Source organism: Bufo gargarizans, chromosome 1 (assembly GCF_014858855.1).
Source record: "Bufo gargarizans isolate SCDJY-AF-19 chromosome 1, ASM1485885v1, whole genome shotgun sequence".
In the NCBI taxonomy this organism is placed as follows: Eukaryota; Metazoa; Chordata; class Amphibia; order Anura; family Bufonidae; genus Bufo; species Bufo gargarizans.
In genome coordinates, this window is record NC_058080.1 from 739,895,116 (window position 1) to 739,916,711 (window position 21,596).

General features: G+C 46.8%; 1 protein-coding gene across 1 annotated transcript; it reads right to left on the reverse strand.

The window, feature by feature from the left end:
* Positions 1-1,203: 1,203 nt before the first annotated feature.
* CNIH1 (cornichon family AMPA receptor auxiliary protein 1) lies at positions 1,204-15,130 on the reverse strand. The gene is made up of 5 exons (XM_044292988.1): positions 14,943-15,130; positions 11,508-11,576; positions 5,573-5,685; positions 3,883-4,026; positions 1,204-1,683 (listed from the first exon to the last, which is right to left on the reverse strand). Exons 1-5 carry the CDS (start codon positions 15,021-15,023, stop codon positions 1,656-1,658), a joined length of 435 nt encoding a protein of 144 aa, XP_044148923.1. The 5' UTR covers positions 15,024-15,130; the 3' UTR covers positions 1,204-1,655.
* Between the last annotated feature and the right edge of the window lie 6,466 nt (positions 15,131-21,596).

Here is a 21,596-nt window from a genome sequence, read left to right on the forward strand (position 1 = left end):
GTTCTGTGAAAATTTCCCAAATTAAAGGGTTGTCCGTGTTTTTATTATTTCTGGAAAATGCCCGAGCCCGATAATAAAAAGCACTTAACGTCACTTTCTTAGGCCACTCTGGTCCACCTCCATCCTCTCCCCAAGCTGTGGTCAGGGACCTCCCATATATCACAGTAGCCAATTACTGGCTGTAGGAGTGTATGGGAAGTGTGAGTGCTTTTATTATTTTCAGGCCACAAACTGTTTCCAAAATAAAAAATAAAAAAAAGTAGACAACCCATTTAAAGAGGACCTTTCACTAGAATAAAACATCTAAACTAACTATACAGGATCTCCCTGCACTTACTGTTATACCTGGGCGCCGCTCCGTTCTCTTCATAGTTAGGCTCCACCCAGGGGAATCTGCCAGCGTCTCATTCTCCCATGCTGTAGCGCTGCTCAGCTCATAGCCTGAGAGAAAAAAAGGCCTCTCAGGCTATGAGCTGAGCGCTGCGATTGGCCAGCGCTACAGCATGGGAGAATGAGATGCCGGCAGATTCCCCTGGGTGGAGCCTAACTATGAAGATACCGGGAGAACGGAGCGGCACCCAGGTATAACAGTAAGTGCAGGGAGATCCCTGGGCGCCGCTCTCCATGTCTGTATAGTTAGTTTAGATGTTTTAGTCTAGTGAAAGGTCCTCTTTAAGCAGAAAGACTACCTACACTGAAAGCAGACAGCGCTGCAGCCAGCCATCAATTTGCATTTAATAAATGTAAGTAAATTGCCAACCAGATCCATGGAGATTCTGTCAGTGTGTCTGCTTTAGCTCATGTACTAGGTGGGGTGCTTCCCCCCCCCCATATTCTGACCTTCATATGGGGCATATAGATGTCTACATGCCACAACCCTTTAAACTGCAATAAATGGATAACTTCTTTATAATGTACCTGTATGTTTTCTTTCGTGTAATACAATCTGCTGAGGAGGTACCAGTGATGGTGAAGTCTGCATGGGGCTGCAAGATCTCCAAGTCATCACGAGAAGCTGTTTGCTGCAGCAATGGGAAGGGATCAGTAAACTTAATGTAAATTCTACCAGGAAAGGACATGCAGCATTAGGAAGTGTCCAGCAGCCACGCATGTGTTATTCCTAACTGTTTCACATGCTTTAGGGTCATTAGTGGCACAGGCCACGTCACACATCTGCCAAAAAAACAATGCGCAGATAGAGCATTTTTAAATTTAAAAAAAATGTATTTGCTAAATGGATCCTACAGGTTCATACAAAAAGGGGCAAAACTTGACTCAGAATCACACACTGAGCACTGAACGTGAAACCAATTCCTTCAGCCATTGAGGCCAAGTCTATAACGTCAGTGCAGGACATTTCACACAAGCAGAAATATCATGGCAAACAAAAAAATATAGCAACAGTTTAGAGGAAACAAACCGAAAGAAAGATATATATACACAATTTCCCAGTCTTTGTAAAACATGAAAATCATCTTCCCACCGACACAAAATGTGACGGCCCTTCAAAAGTTGGAAGCCTTGTTTCCCCCCATCAAGTATATACGCAGACTAGGGAACCCATTGGCCGCTGTAGTAGGATCTCGTCGGATCAAACGCCTATAGTGTTTACAGCTTTGCATGCAATTAAATTCAACCAGCGTCTTCTATGTTTTTTAGGAGCTCACCAAAACGTAGATCATGCTGCAAGGAAAGAAAAAAAAAAAAAAAAAACGGGACAGGATGAAAATACAATATGTAAGATATGTTTATGCTCAGAGTCATATCAAAGCTTCTACGGTAAGAATGGACCTTACAAGATCTAAATGTAGCTACAACCTGTGACTCCTAGCTTTTGTGAAGCCTGCAGCTGCAAGGACATGCCGAGAGTTGTAGTCACAAAAGGGGGTGCGCCACAGGTTGCTATGGACCCAAACTATATTTAGATTTTATATGGTAGCATGTAATATAGACTTCATGGGTAAAAATACATCGTCAATAAAACACATGAAGGACCTACAGCTCTAATACTGAACCAGGGGTAACCTGAGGACTAGGAATTGCTGTGGGTCTGCAGGGATAGCAGCATCTTGCAGGTTAAATGAATGGGCAAAAATGCAGTGCACGGACAAGACAGGGCCTTAGGGCTCATGCACACTTTTTTTTTCTAGTCTGTTCCCTTTTTTTGCCACCCATATGCAGAACCATTCACTTCAATAGAGAAATAAAACAGAAATGACTCCGCGTGCGTTCTGTGTCCACATGGGCCATTCTGCAAGTTTAAAGGGAACCTGTCACAGGGATTTTGTGTATAGAGCTGAGGACATGGGTTGCTAGATCATCTGCAATACCCAGTCCCCATAGCTCTGTGTGCTTTTATTGTGTATAAAAAACGATTTGATACATATGCAAATTAACCTTAGATGAGTCAGGGACAGGACTCCTCTCAGGTTAATTTGCATATGAATCAAATCTTTTTTTTTTTTTGCACAATAAAAGCACACAGAGCTATAGGGACTGTGTATTGCGGATTTGCTAGTGGCCATCTAGCAACCCATGTCCTCAGCTCTATACCCAAAATCCAGGTGACAGGTTCCCTTTAAAATAGAACACGTCTTATTATTGTCTGCATTACTGACAAGTATGGGACTGTTCTATTGGGGCCAGGTGTTCTGTTCAGCAGAATGCACACAGACAGTGGATCAAAATATGCAGACTGCAAACCAATCGTGTGCATGAGCTCTTCAGGGTCCATTCACACGTCCGCAAATTGTGGATCCGCAAAAGACAGACAGCGGCCAGGTGCGTTCCGCATTTTGCGGACCGCACATGGCCGGCACTATGATAGAAATGCCTTTTCTTGTCAGTGTCTGCCGACAAGAATAGGACATGTTCTATTTTTTTATTATTTTTTTTTGGCAGGGCCACGGAACAGAAGTGCGGATGCGGACAGCACACTGTGTGCTGTCGGCATCTTTTCCAGACCCATTAAAAATGAATGAGTCCGCACCTGTTCCACAAAATTGCGGAACGGACGCGGACCCAATTTGCAGACGTGTGAATGGACCCTTCGAGAGGCTCGCTGTAGCCAGGACAGAGAGCTGCTCTGTAAGACCTGTCCATGCGATAACTAGTTGGCCATTCATTTGACCGCCATATGGACATGGAGTGCTGTGGTAGAACAACCCCTTTGTGTTGGCCGTATTATACTTCTTCCTTAGCAGTATTTCATAATCAAACTCTATGGGAACCACATAAGTGAGTAAAGAGCCTTAATCACAGTACGGTATAAAATCTGTATTAAAAGGGGTTGGTCACTATAGAGTTAATGTTGACCAATATGTATTCAAAGGGGTTTTCTGAGATTTTTTTTTTTAACTATTGACCTTTCCCTCTGGATAGGTTATCAGTATCTGATCGGTGGGGGTCCAACACCCGGGACCCCCACAATCAGCTGTTAGAGAAAGCACAGCCTTCTCTCCGTTTTTCCTAGGCCAGCGACGACACGTTTATTGTTCACGTGGCCTTGGAGCAAACCATAGACGGTGTGAGCTTAGACGGGCTGGATGATAAAACTGGTGCAGGGACAGACACTTTCCTCTGACTCAGTACCAACCATTGGTTGGCTTAGTTTGGGACAGATTTTTATACCAGAACTGTGGTGCATAATAGGCCCCACCCCCTTGACCTGCATGCCTGTGCCTCCCCTCTGCGCAGGTGCAGAATGTCAGGAAATCCAGCGCAGTGGTTGCGGGAGAAGGCTGAATGACACAGCATCACTCTTATGGACGGGGGGGGGGGGGGGGGGGTAAGGCTTGCTGACCCAAGGGGCATGGCTTTCATAGCTAATGGCGCAGAACTTGGCACCAACCTCTTAAAGCACAGATACAAAACACAACTTACCCATAAAGATAGTAGAAAAATGAAAGCAGGTAAAAAGCTAGTTTACACCATCCCTCCTTCTGACAATATGCTAGGATGTCTGCATTCATAATGGTTGTGGGGTCATAAAGCCCGGGGCAGCTCATGACCGGCCTGCTCATGTACCTGCAAACAAGAGGGAACATTACTGGACTATCATAGTGTGACCGCACAGATGTCAATGGTCAAACTCTCATTTTAAGGCCTCATGCACACGACCGTTTTGTTGAATGCACACGAGTGCCATCCGCAATTTGCGGAACGGCACGGACAGCAATTGATATACCTGCCTATTCTTGTCCGCAAAACGGACAAGAATAGGACAGGTTATATTTTTTTTGCGGACCGCGGAACAGAGCAACGGATGCGGACAGAACACGGAGTGCTGTCCGCATCTTTAGCGGCCCCATTGAAGTGAATGGGTCCGCATCCAAGATGCAAAAACTGCAGCTCAGATGCGGACCAAAACAGTCGCGTGCACGAGGCCTAAAATAAGATTTGGATCATTTAACGTCACAGTAATACTATGCACTGAGTGGTAACAAAAACCTTCAATGGGTCGTGGAGGATAACAAAAACAGCACCACCCATGTCCACAGGTCGTGTGTGGTACTGCATCCTCATTCACTTTAGTGGTGAGATAGTGGGGGTCCAACACCCCGCACCCCTACCAATCAGCTGTTTTGGGCAGCAGTCAGCGCCGGAAACTATAAAGTGGATGGAAGGTTTGTCCACTGTAGTTTTTGGCACCAGCGTATTTCAGCTCACCTTCTATTCACTTAAATGGGAGCTGAAGTGCAGTACCCCCGGCATGGCCACCACACGTGGACGGGACCTTCTATTTCCAGCTGCATCCTCTGCTTCCTGAAACAGCTGATCAGCGGGGTCACCGGGCCCCCACCAATCTGATACTGATTACTTATCCTGAGGCTTATCAGTAACAAAAAAATTAAACCTTTTTACATATGCAATTTACAGTACAACACATTTGTACAGGATTTTCTAATCCAACCACATGGGGCAGATTTTCTAATCCACAGCATTTCAAACAGTTGTGAGTTTCACCCTTGGAATGTATAGAGTGAAATCCACACACGAAACATGAGGATTTTCTCTGCAAAATGGACGATAGAAGATCTGGAACGAGTGGGGTCTTTGTGATACATTTCTGCTACTTGCAAAATTTTTAACCCATAGAAAATGACCAACAGGGTAACTAAAGATTTCTTTAAAGAGGTTTTAGGAGGCTGTCACCCCCACTATTCAGCTTATGGCGGGGTCATATCGCACCACCACATCGCCTTCATTTTTACTACTAGGCACAAACATTTTGTAATAACTGTCCCTGGTATTGCAGTTGGTCCCATTCACTTGAATTGTGCTGATTAGCGGGGGTCCCCCTGGTCAAATCTTCGCTGATTAAATATTGGTGGCCCAGGGAACCCCAATAAATACATTTTCTGGTGATTTTTGTGTCCGTGAGAAGATGCACTTGATGCAGCTCTCCAGCCGTTGTGAAACTACAACTCCTAGCGAGCCCCTACAGTGCTCGGCTGGGTGTTGCAGTTTCATAACAGCTGGGAGGCCACGGCACCATAACATCATTCCAGTTTTTGTACAGTAAGGAAGGAAATGTTTCGACAGTCATACAAGTGAGAGAAATGCACGTTACCTCCAAATGTGGTACGCCAACAGGGGCATGTTTAAACTGAGCGTTAACCACTCTGCTGCACACAGAAACATGACACAGAAGAACGCATGGATGAGATACTCGGGAAGCACAAGCTGCAAGAGAGTGACAAGAGAACATTTACATCAGTCCCACAGACGTCTCCATACACAAGACATCAGAGAGGCCCCCCTCCTAGGCACCATAAGCCCTTTGTCCCAGTACACACATAAAGGGGAACTGCAATGTGTCAGAAAATAACACTGGTGGGGGGGAAGTGGGAACTACACCGACCTCAAAGAGAAGTGGTGCTCAGCAGTAGTCCTAAATCCCCTTTTGGAGCTGGCTGCGGGTACATGATCCTGCGACCCTTTCCTTCTCTACATCATTTGCACATTGCTAGGTCTAGATGCTGTCCACTTTTAGGGGTAATAAGTTATGGTACCGTAATTTAAAGTCATGGACAGAATCTGCTGTGTAGGAAGGAGTCTGGAGTATTCATGACATAGGCTCCCACGGGGGGCTTTTCTGTGGCAGATTGGCCATAAGCTTCTGGAGGGCGGTGGGAGCCCACGTCACGGATACTCACTGGAGTCCTTGCTGCAGAGCAGTTTTTCCTTGTGTATTCTAAAAAACAACTTCACATTAATGAAAAGACAATTGAGATCAGGGTCCTTGTCGCTACACCATGCTGCCCTCGAATAAAGGTCCGGACGGGTTCCCTTCAAGATGTGCAGGGAGCCTACACCTACTGCTGAGCACAGGTGTCCAAATCTGAGGTTAAAGCCTTCCTGCAGATAGGAGCTCCTGTATAAAAAAAATTGGAAAAAAACTGTACATACTATACTACATTACTGCCCGCAGCTTATAATAAGATCGATACTGCCGATAAGGACAAATGGTTAACTCATATTACACACAGTTCTGGAATAAACCTGATTGTGCCTGAAGCTGCAGAGATATCAGGAAAACAGTGCAAATGCATGCATGACATATCGGTAACAGACATTAAACAGGCTGTGTGATACATAATGTGCACTGGGGTATCATCACATTATCACTGTGTACATACATTACTTATCCTGTACTGATCCTGTGTTACATCCTGTATTATACTCCAGAGCTGCACTCACTATTCTGCTGGTGCAGTCACGGTGTACATACATTACTTATCCTGTACTGATCCTGAGTTACATCCTGTATTATACTCCAGAGATGCACTCACTATTCTGCTGGTGCAGTCACTGTGTACATACATTACTTATCCTGTACTGATCCTGAGTTACATCCTGTATTATACTCCAGAGCTGCACTCACTATTCTGCTGGTGCAGTCACTGTGTACATACATTACTTATCCTGTACTGGTCCTGAGTTACATCCTGTATTATACTCCAGAGCTGCACTCACTATTCTGCTGGTGCAGTCACTGTGTACATACATTACTTATCCTGTACTGATCCTGAGTTACATCCTGTATTATACTCCAGAGCTGCACTCACTATTCTGCTGGTGCAGTCACTGTGTACATACATTACATATCCTGTACTGGTCCTGAGTTACATCCTGTATTATACTCCAGAGCTGCACTCACTATTCTGCTGGTGCAGTCACTGTGTACATACATTACTTATCCTGTACTGATCCTGAGTTACATCCTGTATTATACTCCAGAGCTGCACTCACTATTCTGCTGGTGCAGTCACTGTGTACATACATTACTTATCCTGTACTGATCCTGTGTTACATCCTGTATTATACTCCAGAGCAGCACTCACTATTCTGCTGGTGCAGTCACTGTGTACAAACATTACTTATCCTGTACTGATCCCGAGTTACTTCCTGTATTATACTCCAGAGCTGCACTCACACTTAAGCTAGCTTCAGGGTTTTCAATGCAGATTTGCATCCTATTCACACTAGGAGCTGACAGTGGGGACCGATGAAGTCACCCTACAAACTGCTGTACACTAATGACTCCAGCACTTCCTCCTGGGAAGATGGGGGCCCTTCAGAACAGTAGTTGTATTTATTAGAAGTGAAGACAAAATGCATCTTCCTCCTATCTGGCAACAGTGCACCCTCAGAGGTGCTGGATTATCAGACGCTGCCCAATAACTAATGGTCATAATGTAAACATTTTATCCTGTGATGGAGATATTTTCTTGACTGTTTGATTCCAAATAATAGGAAGATTCTATACAGATCAATCCGGCTGGAACATTCTAGTAAAACCTGCAGCCGCTCACAGAGACCTGTAATATAAGAACAGCTGGGAAGGCAGAAATGCCCTAATCCTGATAAAGGAAGATCCGCCGGTCACATAATCTCTCCAGATGCAGCTGGGAACGGGTATAAAACAGGCGAGGCATCGACCGTATCCACTGGATCTAAAGTGTCCCTTCCCGGGAATCGTGGCAGCCTGTGGAGCTCCCTGAACCTTTGTGTCAGCACAGAACACAACCCCTCAATCGTGCACATTCCTGGGTTAATATCACACACGGCTTTCCATGCATATTAATAGCCTCACGGTGAATAATACGATGGTGAAATCAATTCACAAGTGATGTCAAATCTTGTTATAAAGTATAATAAGTGTGACAATGACGCGCGATCAAACTGTGAAATGCCTTCTGAAGATTTCGAGCGCATTATAGATGCATGTTAGAGGCAGCAGGGAGGGCATTTTTCTATTAAAAATTAAAAAAAAGTTTTGAAAAGTAGGTCCCGGTCATGGACTTTCTGCCTACAATACACTCTTATAAGCTTCGTAACAGCGGTATAATTTTTCCCAGTGCTGGCTGGGCAATACCCTGTGCTCCCCTAGGTTACTATGTATTGATAACAGAGCTGAACCTAAAAGGATTCCAGATATTATGTAACTATTGAGACATTTCATAACTTTAAGGAAGGGGGGGGGGGGGGGGGCCCCCCATCCACATCGATGTTTTCAATTCCGTTATAGCTTTCTATAATAATATGCTTATAACAGAAAATAGCAAAATTCAGAACTGAAACCTTTTGAGGCATTTCATTTTGATTCATTATAATGGAGGCCTACGGCCAAAAATATTAGTGCTAAGATCTTCCAGCAGAGGAATAGCCAGCCGGAGGAATAATAGAGGAGCTGCTGAAGCCGGATACTACCCTCCCTCTCCCCGCCGGAGCCCACTGACTTTAATGGGACCTGTCAAGGACCCGGGCCGTTTGCGGCATTAGTGCTGCTGCTCACCGAAAACAGTCTGGGTCCTGTTATAGTCAACGGGGCCTGGCGGTGCATCTTGCAATAGATCGGCTGCAGCTCTGACAATGGTTCTTGGCAAAAATCTGCTGCAGAAGCTACCCAACACATCTGGACTCAACTTTGGCTCAATTTTTGTAACTACTCTATTATTCCTCTGGGGAATGCAAATATGCTAGTTTCGACAGAACATTTCTAGGGGTACATAACGGAGGAACAGCACAATGCAGAGTTGCAAAAAAAAAAATTAAAAAAAATTAAAAATCACTCCCATCTTTATTTTATGGAGAATGCAATTAGTTCCTAAAAGCAGAGAGGTCAGAAAAACTAACAGGACCTCTATACTACATTACTCCACACACCGGAGAGCTGACCAGTCCTCTATGTTAAGCCCATGAGCCCAGTATCTCCCCCCGATGTTGAAAAATCCACTTAAAAAAAAAAGTTTATTATAATTTAGGTTAATAGAATTTTGAATCCTCTTTTTGTTTTGGGGGTGTATGTGGGTTTAAAGGAGAAGCCTGAAGGCAGATAACAGTTTTTCTTTGAAGTCAGCAGGCAAAATCAAGTTTTTCCATGTCAGCAGATAACAGGTTAGATGTAAGGCCTCATGCACACTTCCACTGGGCGGCCGTTCCATGCATTAGGGACCGCAATTTGCTGTCCCCAATGCACGGGCAACCTTCGTGCGGCAGCTGGGACGGATCGAGGCCCATTTAACTTGAATGGGTCCGTGATCCGTCCGCACCGCACAAAAAAATAGAACATGTTCAAGTGAATGGGTCAGCATCCGTGATCGAGGGCCGCAACACGGCCGTGTGCACGAGGCCTTAATCTGAGGATGCGGATGGATCAGGCATGTTAAACAGGGGGGAAAAAAAACAAAAAAAAAACGAACGGCAGATGGAGGAAAATATTCATACAAACAAATGTTCCTAAAAACAAAATGTGGGGACTGAACAGTGAAGGGAACGTACACACCTTCAGTGCAATTTTCACTCTTTTAATCTTTTTCAGCTTTTCAAATGTCTTTTGTTTGCGACAGAGTAAAAAGCAGATTGAAAGAATGTTAGTGTAAAAGAGCGGCGAGAGGGAAAGTAATAACCAGAAAACGTACGACACCGACAGAATACGCGCCAGTCCGACTTAAAGGGACCATCCCAGTTAGCAGAATCCATAGGTTCTAAGCACAGTTATATAAAATAAGAGCGAGTATGACTTATGTGCAACATTATTCAATGTGGGACCCACGAAGCAAACCGATCAGCCGTGCATACACTCCAAAAATAGCTGAGTGCTGGATCGGCTATTTTCAGCAGTCCTGCAGCAGTGAACAGAGGTGGACGCACTTGCTCTCTCCATTCACTACTATGGGACTTCCGAAAATAGCAGCGCAAGCGGTTTTGGCAACTCCTATAGTGAAGAAAGGAGAGTATGTTGCTCAGTGTGCTCTCCTTCACTTCAGGGGCCCAATCTTCTAGACAGGAGCAGGGACCCGTACCTATCTGACACTAGGACCCTAGCAGAGGGATCTGCAAACTCCAGCACTCCAAATGCTGTTATATTATCAATGTCCCAGATGGGGCAACCTTTTTAATGGAGGCATCTGCAAAAAAAAAAAAATTTAATCCCTTCATGTGATTAAGCAGTAATAATGCTGAAAATATTCCTACCAGGCCGGCGCTGTGCTCCCTGATGTAATTAGATTGTGGCCGCTTCCCGGATCACATGCTGTACATTCAGCACATGAACCAGTAAGTGGCCGCAACTAGTTATACTGGGGCGTGCAGCGCTGGTAGTAATATTTTCAGCATTATCACTGGTAAAGTGCTTAATGACATAATGGCGGACCAGTAAAAAAAAAATTGCAGCTAACCCCTTTAATAAACACTGCCAAACTGGTGAAAAGGAGAGGATGAAAGGCATCTTCCAGGATCGGTTTGTGTGAGCGCTGCGGCATCTTCACTGTGCGCATGGGGCCGTCCACCTGCATGCCATCTACATAGTAGAGATGGTGCCGGACATTGCAGCTTCGCCCTAACCAAGTGAACGGGATTAAGCTGTAATTAGCCGGCACTGCTGCTAGAACGTGGGTGTAATGAATGGAGAGAGGATGTCTTAGGGCTGTGATGGCTACTCTCCGGCACTACAGCTGTGGCAAAACTACGACTTCCAAGATGTACACGTGCTTGGCTGTTCTAAGAACGCCATAGAAATAAATGGAGCATGCTGGGAGTCATAGTTTCACTACAGCTGGAGTGCCAGAGGTTAGCCATCACTGTCTTAGTGGAACCCTCAGGACACTTTAAAATCTTTAAAGCCTGCTGAACCTAGATCATTGTGTATGCTATAGTAAGGAGATAAGCGGCTGCCCCATAACCTGCCACCTCTTATCTTCTAGGGAAAGCAGGGGTGGGAGGGATGAAAATTGAGGCAGATCCACGTCTCCACTAATGGACGTTACGCAGGAAAGAGAAATGTTACACCAGGTGTTGGCTGCCGATCCACCTGTCACCCAATCTCATCACCCACAATGTAGGACAGCCTCTACAGGCTCAACGCTGCTAAGTGGGACAGTTCCTCTGCCGTCACCACATCGCCCCATTTTGTGACGCAGCTGCCACAGACACCAAATATCACAGACAGAGCAAGAACGGAGCGTGACAAATGACAGCAAATAAGGTGGTCTGTGACTTACAGGGTTCAGCGTGTTGCATTGGTCTATAGGATTCTTGTAGTCTGTCTTCAGTTCATCAAATGCGATGATCTGGGAAAAGAAAAAAAATACATATAAGTAAAGAAACATTCCTTCACCTAAAATCTATTTTCTTACCATTTATTTGCTGGGTGTATGGCTGGCCTGTGCTGACTGCTATCTAGTCCTCCATAGTCAGAGGGCTGCACAAAGCCGCCCCCAAAGGCCTGGTCCACATTTCCGTTTTTTTCACGGGCAGTGCATGTAACCCTTTACTTTAATGTGTCTGTGCACAGACCAGTATTTATTGTTACTGACCGTGGTTCAGAAAAAAATAAAAAATTAAATCTGGGGGACAAGGAGGGGCTGCCCTGATGGCACTGGGGGACACGGCAATGGATGGCATGGAGGGGCTGATGGCACTGGGGGATAAAGGAGCTGATGGCACTGGGCGAACTAAAACACTTGGGCTGATCGCACAGGGGGGCACGACGGGTGTTGGGGACTAATTGCAGGGGGTCTGATGAGTTTTTATAAAGGAAAACAGTCCATTATTTTTTTTCTTATTAAAATACTCGATTACTAAAATAATCGTTTACTGCAGCCCTAGTATGGACACACGCTAGGTATCCCGCAGGAAGGAGGAAAGATGCAATTAGTGCCTGCCACAGCGATTGCTGCAGGTATGCATGTACATGGATAGCCTGCACCATCTGAGCAGTTTTCGTGCGAATAGAGTCCCTAATAGGGCTTTGGACAAGGGTTCCCTTCACCAAAAGGCAATGCAGTTACACTCAATATCCACTAGAGGGACATGTGGTAAACTCGCTCTACTGCATAAAGTGATCACCAAAAATATCCGAGATGCTACTGAAAGTTGAACGAGGGAGGGTCACAGAGAAACCGTCTATGACGCCAGGACAAAGTCCAAAGAATATCATGCTGTAAGTCCTCTATGGCTCAGACCAGCCTTGGACACGAAATTCTGCTGACCGCTGTGTCCTTTCAGCAGAGCAGTTTAAGGCCACTTTCACACTCTTTTTGGCTTTTCGTTTGGGAGATCCGTTCAGGGCTCTCACAGGCGGTCCAAAAGGATCAGTTATGCCCTAATGCATTCTGAATGGAAAAGGATCCACTCAGAATGCATCAGTTTGCCTCCATTCCGTTTTGGAGACGGACAACAAAACGCTGCTTGCAGCGTTTTGGTGTCCGTCTGATGAAACTGAGCCAAACGGATCCGTCCTGACACACAATGTAAGGCAATGGGGACGGATCCGTTTTCACTGACACAATCTGGCACAATAGAAAACGGATCCGTCCTCCATTGACTTTCAATGGTGTTCAAGACGGATCCGTCCTGGCTATGTTAAAGATAATACAAACGGATCCGTTCTGAACGGATGCAGACGGCTGTATTATCTGAACGGATCCGTACAAAACGCGAGTGTGAAAGTAACCTAAAGCTGCGGCTGTGCCAAGAATGGACCCAGGATCCCATTGCTGCAAGAAACCAGTGCTAACCACTGAGCCACCATGCTTTAATGGCAACCAAAGAGTCATAATCCATACAGTCAGCAACTACTGACGACCTCCTGCGATACAGAAAACACGGGTATCGTACATGGGTTCCCAGGTCAGGTCAGAAGAGGCGATGTGGGCTCGGTTTCAGTTCTCCCCAGGTTCATACACATCAGGGACCTCATCCTAAGGCCTCATGCACACAACCGTTCCGCTTTTTGCGGTCAACAAAAAACAGGAAGCCACCCATGTGCCTTCCGCAATTTGCGGAATGGAACAGGCGGCCCATTGTAGAAATGCCTTTTCTTGTCCGCAAAACGGACAAGAATAGGAGATGCCTATATTTTTTTTTTTGTGGGGCCACGGAACGGAGCAACTAGATGTCGGAGTGCTGTCAGCATCTTTTGCAGCCCTATTGAAGTGAACAAGTCCGCACCCGAGCCACAAAAAAATGTGGCTCAGAATGGATGCGGACCACAACAACAGTCGTGTTCATGAGGCCTAAATATGACTTCTGTGATAGGATTCATGTCAATGGAGGCAGTAATCATGTATACCCCCCCGGCCACCCCCTCATCTGTCCGTATGGCTGCTATGCCCCTTTAGGATGTCCACACAGGACACAAGCTTCATAAGAATCTGCAGCGGCAAATATGCACCAAACTTGGCGGATTTTGTTGCACATTTGATTACGGACAGTTTAACATGAAAAAAAATAATAATAATAATCACCTGGTTCCTCATATGATGACGCCTCGTTTCATGTGACCATTCGAGGAGGTGACCAGTGTTTTTTTGTCCAGGTCATCATCATCTGATCAGTGGGGGTCCGACACCCTGGGACCCCTGCCGATCAGCTGTTTGAGAGGCCCTGGGGATGAGCTGTGCCCATGCCACGTGACTGACGGTCAGGGATGTCAGTTGCCTAGGGGTCAGGTCATCATTTACAAATAGCGGATAGCCCCTTTATATTAGGCCCTGCAGATCCAGGGGTAATCGGCAGCAAAATCTGCAGAAATTTAGGAATTTCTTCTCTGACTTCAATAGGAAAATCTGAATCCGGAATAAACCTGCGACTGTTCCCGCCTCAGGAAAATCTGCACCACAGGTCGCGTCGCTCACGGAAAATGTTCCCGGCGCGTGGACAGAACCCGACCTGTAATCTGCTGCAGACTTCTCTTGATCTGCACCAATTTGCAGACAGGACCGGACCCGCACCAGACGCAGTTTGGAGCCAAAATGCAGAGTGGATTTGCCACAAGTCGCCGTCATGAAGATTCTGACGTGGCAAGGGACACAGCAAGCATCGCTGACACATTGGAACAAACTATCAGGGCTGCTGATCCGCCCCCCCCCCCTTAGGAGGATTCTCTGAGCAGAGTCCAAACATAAGGGCTCATCCTCTAGATGTAAACAAGTATAACACCCCCTTTCACCAACAGCAAGCAGAGATCCTGAAAACCACGAGAAAATCTTCGATGAATAAGGACGGCACGTTTTGGCGCATCTAATAAATCTATTATATGCCACTTAGTTTGGGATGCTGGGGATTGTAGTTCCCCGAGACAGTATGCAGCATAAAAGAGATTCTGTGATGAACTACAAATCCCAGCACACCAAGCAGGTGTTGAAAACTGAAAATCAAAAGCTGTGACAGGAAGCTCCCCGCCTATCTGGACTACAGCTGAAGGACTACAAGTCCCAGCCAGCGAGGCAATCTTCGTTACTATGTAACAGGTGAATACTCTTCATGAAATAGATGCTGGGAGTCGTAGTTCCAAGCCCTGTGACTGAGGGAGAGCAGGCACTGTGGGGATAGAGTGTGAACCTTGCACCCAGAATGGAGGAGGGAGGGGGGAGGGGGAGAAGCCAGCTCAGCACCGCCATCCCCGGACTTTCCGCCCAGTCCCGGATACTTACGTGCCATATAGCGAAGAATATGAGCGCCGCGGTGAGCAGCAGGGCCAGCATATAACAGAAGGCCGCGAACGTGAACGCCATGTTCAGTCCGGGGAGCGCAGGAGGAGGCGGCCGCCGCGGGAGCTGCTGGGAGAAATCATTCACCGGCGGTTCAGCCAAGCGGGGAGCGCGCACGTAGCAGCAACGTCAGGCGGCGGCCGCGCGTGCGCGAGCACGCATTCACACCTTTACGGGAACGCCCACGCTGAGGTCAGCTGACCGCGTGTGACAGCCAGCCCGGGAGCTACCAACTGACTGTGGGGGGGGGGGAGCATGTTCACATTCTGTACCCCCCACCATAACTTTATATTTACCTAATTAATTTTAATTGTAAAAGTTTGAGATGTCGTGAATTACCTTAAAGAAAGGATCAAGAACACTTGCAAATTCAATGTATTAAATCCAATAAAGTAATATGGGAAGGGGTCATATACTTTCCCATATAATATGCAGTTGTATATAAGATCCGAGACTCGCCCGTAGCTGTGGATCCAGATTGCAGCACCGTCGCGGATTTTGTCACAGTTGACATTAAAGCACACCTTGGCAGAACCTAACGGACCCCGATACGGTCACCGGAGCTTGTCGAGCGCGGTCCGTTACGTCCTCCTTTTCTTGTTCTACTCCTGAAACAGAATGGACATTTTTAAAAGAAGCCTAAGGCTCCATTCAGACGTCTGTGTGTGTTTTGCGGATCCGCGGATCGTCTGCAATTCGTCAGAATTGCGGACGTGTGAATAGACCCTAACACCAATGCGAACGAGCCCCCGAAGGAAGTCTAGGCCAGGGATGGGCAAACTGCGGCTCTCCAGCTGTTGTAAAACTACAACTCCCAGCATGCCCAGTCTGCCTACAGCAGGGCATGATGGGAATTGTAGTTTTACAACAGCTGGAGAGCCGCAGATTGGCCATGCCTGGTCTGGGCGAATTTGATACTCTTTGGTATAGGTTGTGCAGGCCAGGAGGGGGAGGAGCATGACTATTCTCTTTGTTGTGTCATGCTCCGCCCCCTCAAGCCTTGCAATAATTAAGACACGGCGTATCTATTTTGCATGGAGTGTACCTTTAAGTCAGGCATCCTCAAACTGCGGCCCTCCAGCTGTTGTAAAACTACAAATCCCACAATGCCCTGCTGTAGGCTGATACCTGTGTAGGCTATTCAGGCATGCTGGGAGTTGTAGTTTTGTAACAGCTGGAGGGCCGCAGTTTGAGGATGACTGCTTTAAGTGCTATGGGCCATTTTAGAGGGTGCCACAGGAAGGAACCGCTGGCTCTAGAGAAGGGATGCTCCACCTGCGGCCCTCCAGCTGTTGCAAAACTACAACTCCCAACATCCCTAGACAGCCTACAGTTATTAAGGCATGCTGGGAGTTATGGTTTTGCAACAGCTGGAGGGCAGCAGGTGGAGCATCCCTGCTCTAGGAGGGGACCTTGCAGGTTCATTGCCATCAACAGACTGAACAGCCAAACCAGAGCGCCACCACCTAGGAGCTGCGTCTCCGGCATCTCATCCAGCCGACCAGTACCCTGCACTGTAGTGACAAGAGCCTCGAAACAGCGGTCTACGCATGGGTCGCTCTTCCCTTTGCAGGAGTTGCTGATTTGCATCCTTTTTTTTCTCCCATGGAGCATTGCTACAAAATAAGTCTTCATACAACCACTGTCTCTTCCATGAGAATCGGTAAACCTCTCTCAATGAAACATAGACTCTGCTGAAAAGCAGCCATTCGGTGCTGTTATCCGCCCAGTATCAGGACCCCCATCAGTCGGTTGTTAGAGGACGCCTATTAATTGATGTGTGATGTTAAAATGTTAGTGTGGTGTACGGCGCAAGATCTGTGCCTGCGCTGTGCTCTACGCCCATGCACAAATTGTTTTCCGTGTAAGGCTCCATTCACACGTCTGGGGAGGATGACCAATCAGGACAACCCCTGTCAGCAGCTTTGTCCCTATGACACCGGCTGACCTGTTACATGTGCACTTGGCAGCTGAAGGCATCTGTGTTGGTCCCATGTTCATATGTGCCCGCATTGCTGTGGAAAACAAAGTTTTATTATATGGAAATGAGCCTCTAGGAGCAACGGGGGCGTTGCTGTTACACCTAGAGGCTCAGCTCTCTCTGCAACTGCCACACCCTCTGCACATTGATTGACAGGGCCAGTCAGTGAAACCATCTTTATGCCCTCAGGATAGGTAGGTCCTCAGTGGCTGACCAGTGGGGGTCCAACTCATCAGCTGTTGCAGCACTCTTAGCCTAACAAGCACAGCGCCATCAATCCGATAGAGACTGTACTTAGTATTGCAGTTCAGCCCCATTCACTTTAAATGGATCTGAGCCGCCCCTAGGTCAGGGATCAGCACTCCAGCTGTTGTGAAACTACAATTCCCAGCATGCTCCATTCATTTCTATGAGAGTTCTTAAAGGAGCAGAGCAGGTATGCATGCTGGGAGGTGTAGTTTCACAACAGCTGGAGTGCCGTAAGTTGCCTAACCCTGCCCTAGGCCATGTGACCGATGAACATGACGTCAATGGCCTTGGAAGAGGCGGCAGCACTCTCTGGAGCGCCCCCAGTCCACTCAAACAGCTGATCGGCAGGGTACCCAGGAGTCAGAGCTTCACCAATCACATAGAGCTCATCCACACGAACATTTTTATTTTTTTTCCGTGCCCACTATGTTCCTTTTTTGCGGCCCGTATGCGGAACCATTAACTTCAATGGAACCGCCAAAAAAACAACTAAAATGACTCGTGTGCATTGCATTTCAGTATGGCTGTTCCGCAAAAAAAAGATAGAACATGTACTATTCTTGTCCGTTTTGTGGACAAGGATAGGCATTGTTACAATGGATCAAAAAGACGGATGCAATACGGATGTCACATGGACGTTATCAGTTTTTTGCGGACCACAAAATACAAACGGTTGTGTGAATGAGCCCTCATACTGAGGATAGGCCATCAGTATTAAACACCCAGACAACCCCTTTAAATCACAGGCCGTCCTGTTTAAGGCTAGGTCTACACGACATTTGTCGCGCGACATTTTTTATTATGGCAGTCTATGGTGTCGCACTGCAACATGCTGCGACTGCGACGCAACAGTCGCAGAAAATCCATTCGAGATGGATTTTTCTGCGACTGTTGCGTCGCAGTCGCAGCATGTCGCATGTTGCAGTGCAACACCATAGACTGCCATTATAAAAATTGTCGCGCGACATTAGTGCAACAAAATGTTGCGCGACAAATGTCGTCGTGTAGACCTAGCCTAAAGCTTCTGACATGAACGGTATCACATGAGGCCACGGGGCCGATCAGTTACTGCGCGCAGAATGAAGACAGGCGTCGTTTGCGAATTTCAAAATGTATTTATTTAACCAAGAGCGTGAATGCACGGGACGCTGGCACTACACATCGGCGGAGAAGCCTAGAACCGCGAACAGGCAGCAGCGGAGACGTTCAGAACAAACGGCAATGATTGGATCGGACACAAAAGGCAAAAAACACATTCACACAATAAAATGAAGTTACCAAAATCGGGGCAGGAAATTAAACGGTGTCTGCTGTGCTTTATATACAGAGGAGGCTGCAGGGGGAGTCGTTATAATTATACGAGATACTGAGCGCCAGTGATGTGACATGATAGCAGCCGGCGCCATGAGAACAGAGGGCGGCTGCAGCAGCGTACTGTGTATTATGTGATACAATACCAGTAGGGGTTGGGGGCACAAATGTCCATCTGTTCCACATCTCGGGGTTCAGTAGTCTTGCAACTGATAATTTGCTTTTCAATTAATAAGCACCGTCAGTAAATACTTGTAGTTCCCATAAAATAACAATGACCGGGTATCATTTCCCAGTGTGCTCCATTGTGTTGTTCCTCTGTCATTCCTCCTGGAACTGCACGAATGAAAGGGGATGTCGCCAGGAACAACCATAAGAAACCAGGCGCAATGTTTAGTGGGGCTGCCGGAGCCGATTACATTGATATTGGCATTATCCCATTTGGGGAGTTACAGAGATACTGTGATTTTTCTTAATATGCAAAGGAGGCCTACAGTGCACACTGGGTGGGTCCAAGTCACTTTGTGCACCCTCCCTAGCTTCCCCCCCCTTTCATCTGATTGACAGGGCCAGCCGTCCTAACGGTCATCTCGCCTGGCCCTGGCGATCAACTGAAAGGGGGAGTGGCTTGCAGACCAGAGGAACCATGGTGCACCGAGCGAATTCGGCCTGCCCCTCCCATTTACCGCTACAGGAGAAGTGGCCGTTTGGATGTTTCCGGAATTCTGGCCGCCAAACACCCGCCTGTCAGGTACCTACTGTGGTTATTCCCTTTAACTAACTACAGTGGGAATACCCTTTACTTGAGAGTTGCAGTACCCAACGGGGTGCGTTCCTGCACAGTCTGACACGGGCAGCAGTGACTAGACATTGTCAGAATGAGAATTGACCAAGGGACATGGCCCATGCACAAGGGGAATGGTAACATGCAGGTGTCAATTTATTCATACATTTCCAGGAGGAATGACAGAGGAACGCCACAATGCAAAGTTCTAAAAAAAAATAAAAAAAATCTGAATTATTTATTTAGAGGGAATATAGTTACTACTTATTAAAACGAGAACCAACGTGTCCTCTTAAAAAAAATAAAATAATTAAAAACCTCTAGATACATGTGACCATGTAGAATTTTAATTTTTTAAACATTTTTTCAGTTTTGTTTCCAGCCATTCCAACAGCTGGAGATCCACAAAAGTGTCCATACACATGGGAAAAGCTGTGCGAACCTCCCGATTTCAGCAGAAACAGTCAACCTTCTGATGTTTATGGGTTGTCCCAACTCTCCCCTGGCAGCATATGTTGGGGGGGGGGGGGGGGGGGGGGAACGATCGGGAGGTTGAATTTCAGCATGACTGATCCTTTGTTCTAACAGGAGATGAGCTGCCAACCGTAGGAGCCTGGCAGCTGCTTACTCCCCTCCCCCTATTCAGAACACATGCATGCTCGGCCTGAGTACCGAACCCTTTTTTCCGGTGCAATTATGACACAGCGTTAATCATGGAAAGCCATAGTTAAGAGCGCACATTATATCTGTCAGTACGATACAGATGCATGCTGTTGCGCCAAGGAACATTACCACATGCAAGGCTGCTGAGAAGCGGATCGGTCACAGCCGCGCAGGCTGACTGCAGGAATGTAAGGGGGGGGGGGTGAAGAAATAAAATAAAAAAAATTACCTAATAAGATATCTAGGGCTAAGTGCAAGCTCTGGGAGGAATATGACAGCATGATTTCATGGGCTAAACTGACATTTCACCCACAGGGAAGAAAAAAATTAAAATAAAAAAATTTGCCAAATGAGCTCCGTCTGGAACATGCGACATATTGGGTAAATTCACACAGAGCGTAGACGCCACAGATTTGCTGTTGCAACTTTCCGTCCCGCAAATCTGCAGCGTTATACAGTACTGGCAGAGTGGATGTGATTTTAAGAAATACTGCCACGCACTGCTGGATCCCCATTGACTATAATAGGATCTGGGCTATTTCCAGCATTAGTGCCGGGATTCAGCCGGACAAAAACCAGTGCAAGCTCCGCCAGCTGAATCCTGGCACCAATGCCAAAAATAGACTGGATCCTGCGGGGTCCCATTATCATAGGGGGCCTGGCAGTGCCCAGGATATGATGAACTCCGGCAGGTTGTTTCTTTGCCGGAACAGCCTGCAGCAAGATTTTAAAGCTAGTGGGAAACTAGCCTTATTTGTCTGGCCAAATGTGACATTTATGCCAGAAAGCGGCCGTATCCCATTATAATCAATCAGGACCCGGCAGTGCGCAGGGGTATCTGGCTATGCTGGATATGGTAAACTCCGGTAGTCTACTGCTCTGCCGGTACAGACTACCAGAGTTCATGTCACATAGGTGAACCTAGCCTTAGTAGATTCCCGAGACTGGATTGACATATGTGACACCATCAGGGGGTGGATGAATAAATGTAAATGCAGGTTTAGGGCTCCTGCACACGACAGTATGCCCTCCAAGCCATGCGGTCCGTGAGTAGGCCATATGTCCCGGAGCAGCATTGATCGTGCGCGCGGGAGTACACAGCATCATAGATTACAATGATGCTTTGCACATGGGGCTATTCATATGAGTGCAGGACAGTAGCCCCGCAGGCGGCCCCACGTGCACAGCATCATTGTAATCTATAATGCTGTGTACTCCAGCGCGCACGATCAATGCCGCTCCGGGACATATGGCCTACTCACGGACCGCATGTCTCGGAGGGCATACGGTCGTGTGCACAAGCCTTTAGCCTCATCATGCAAGCCACTTGCATTGCGGATTATTAGCGGTAATTCTAATGCTCGTTCAATAAAATAAAATTAGTTTTGATCAAAATTAGTAGTAACTAGTGTTCAGTTTACATTAGAGAGTCCAGTCCTGCCCTGCTTGGGCCACCTGAGAACGGAGCATCCTACTGCCAAGACTGATTCCCAGTGCATCCTGGGATCTGCTGAAAGATTTCTGTGTAGGAAATCAGTCTGACAGTTCTCCATGGAGATAAGCGGCGGCAGTCACTTATCCCTACATGGACAAACATGGGTCAGAAATG

What these genes read in the sequence shown, in the direction of transcription:
- CNIH1 (XM_044292988.1), bottom strand. Translation starts at nt 15,023, where the DNA reads ATGGCGTTCACGTTCGCGGCCTTCTGTTATATGCTGGCCCTGCTGCTC. An exon ending in TATTCTTCGCTATATGGCAC is followed by an intron (nt 11,577 to 14,942) that starts GTAAGTATCCGG and finishes TTCTTTTCCCAG; the next exon opens with ATCATCGCATTTGATGAACT. An exon ending in TTGGCGTACCACATTTGGAG is followed by an intron (nt 4,027 to 5,572) that starts GTAACGTGCATT and finishes TCTTGTTTGCAG; the next exon opens with GTACATGAGCAGGCCGGTCA.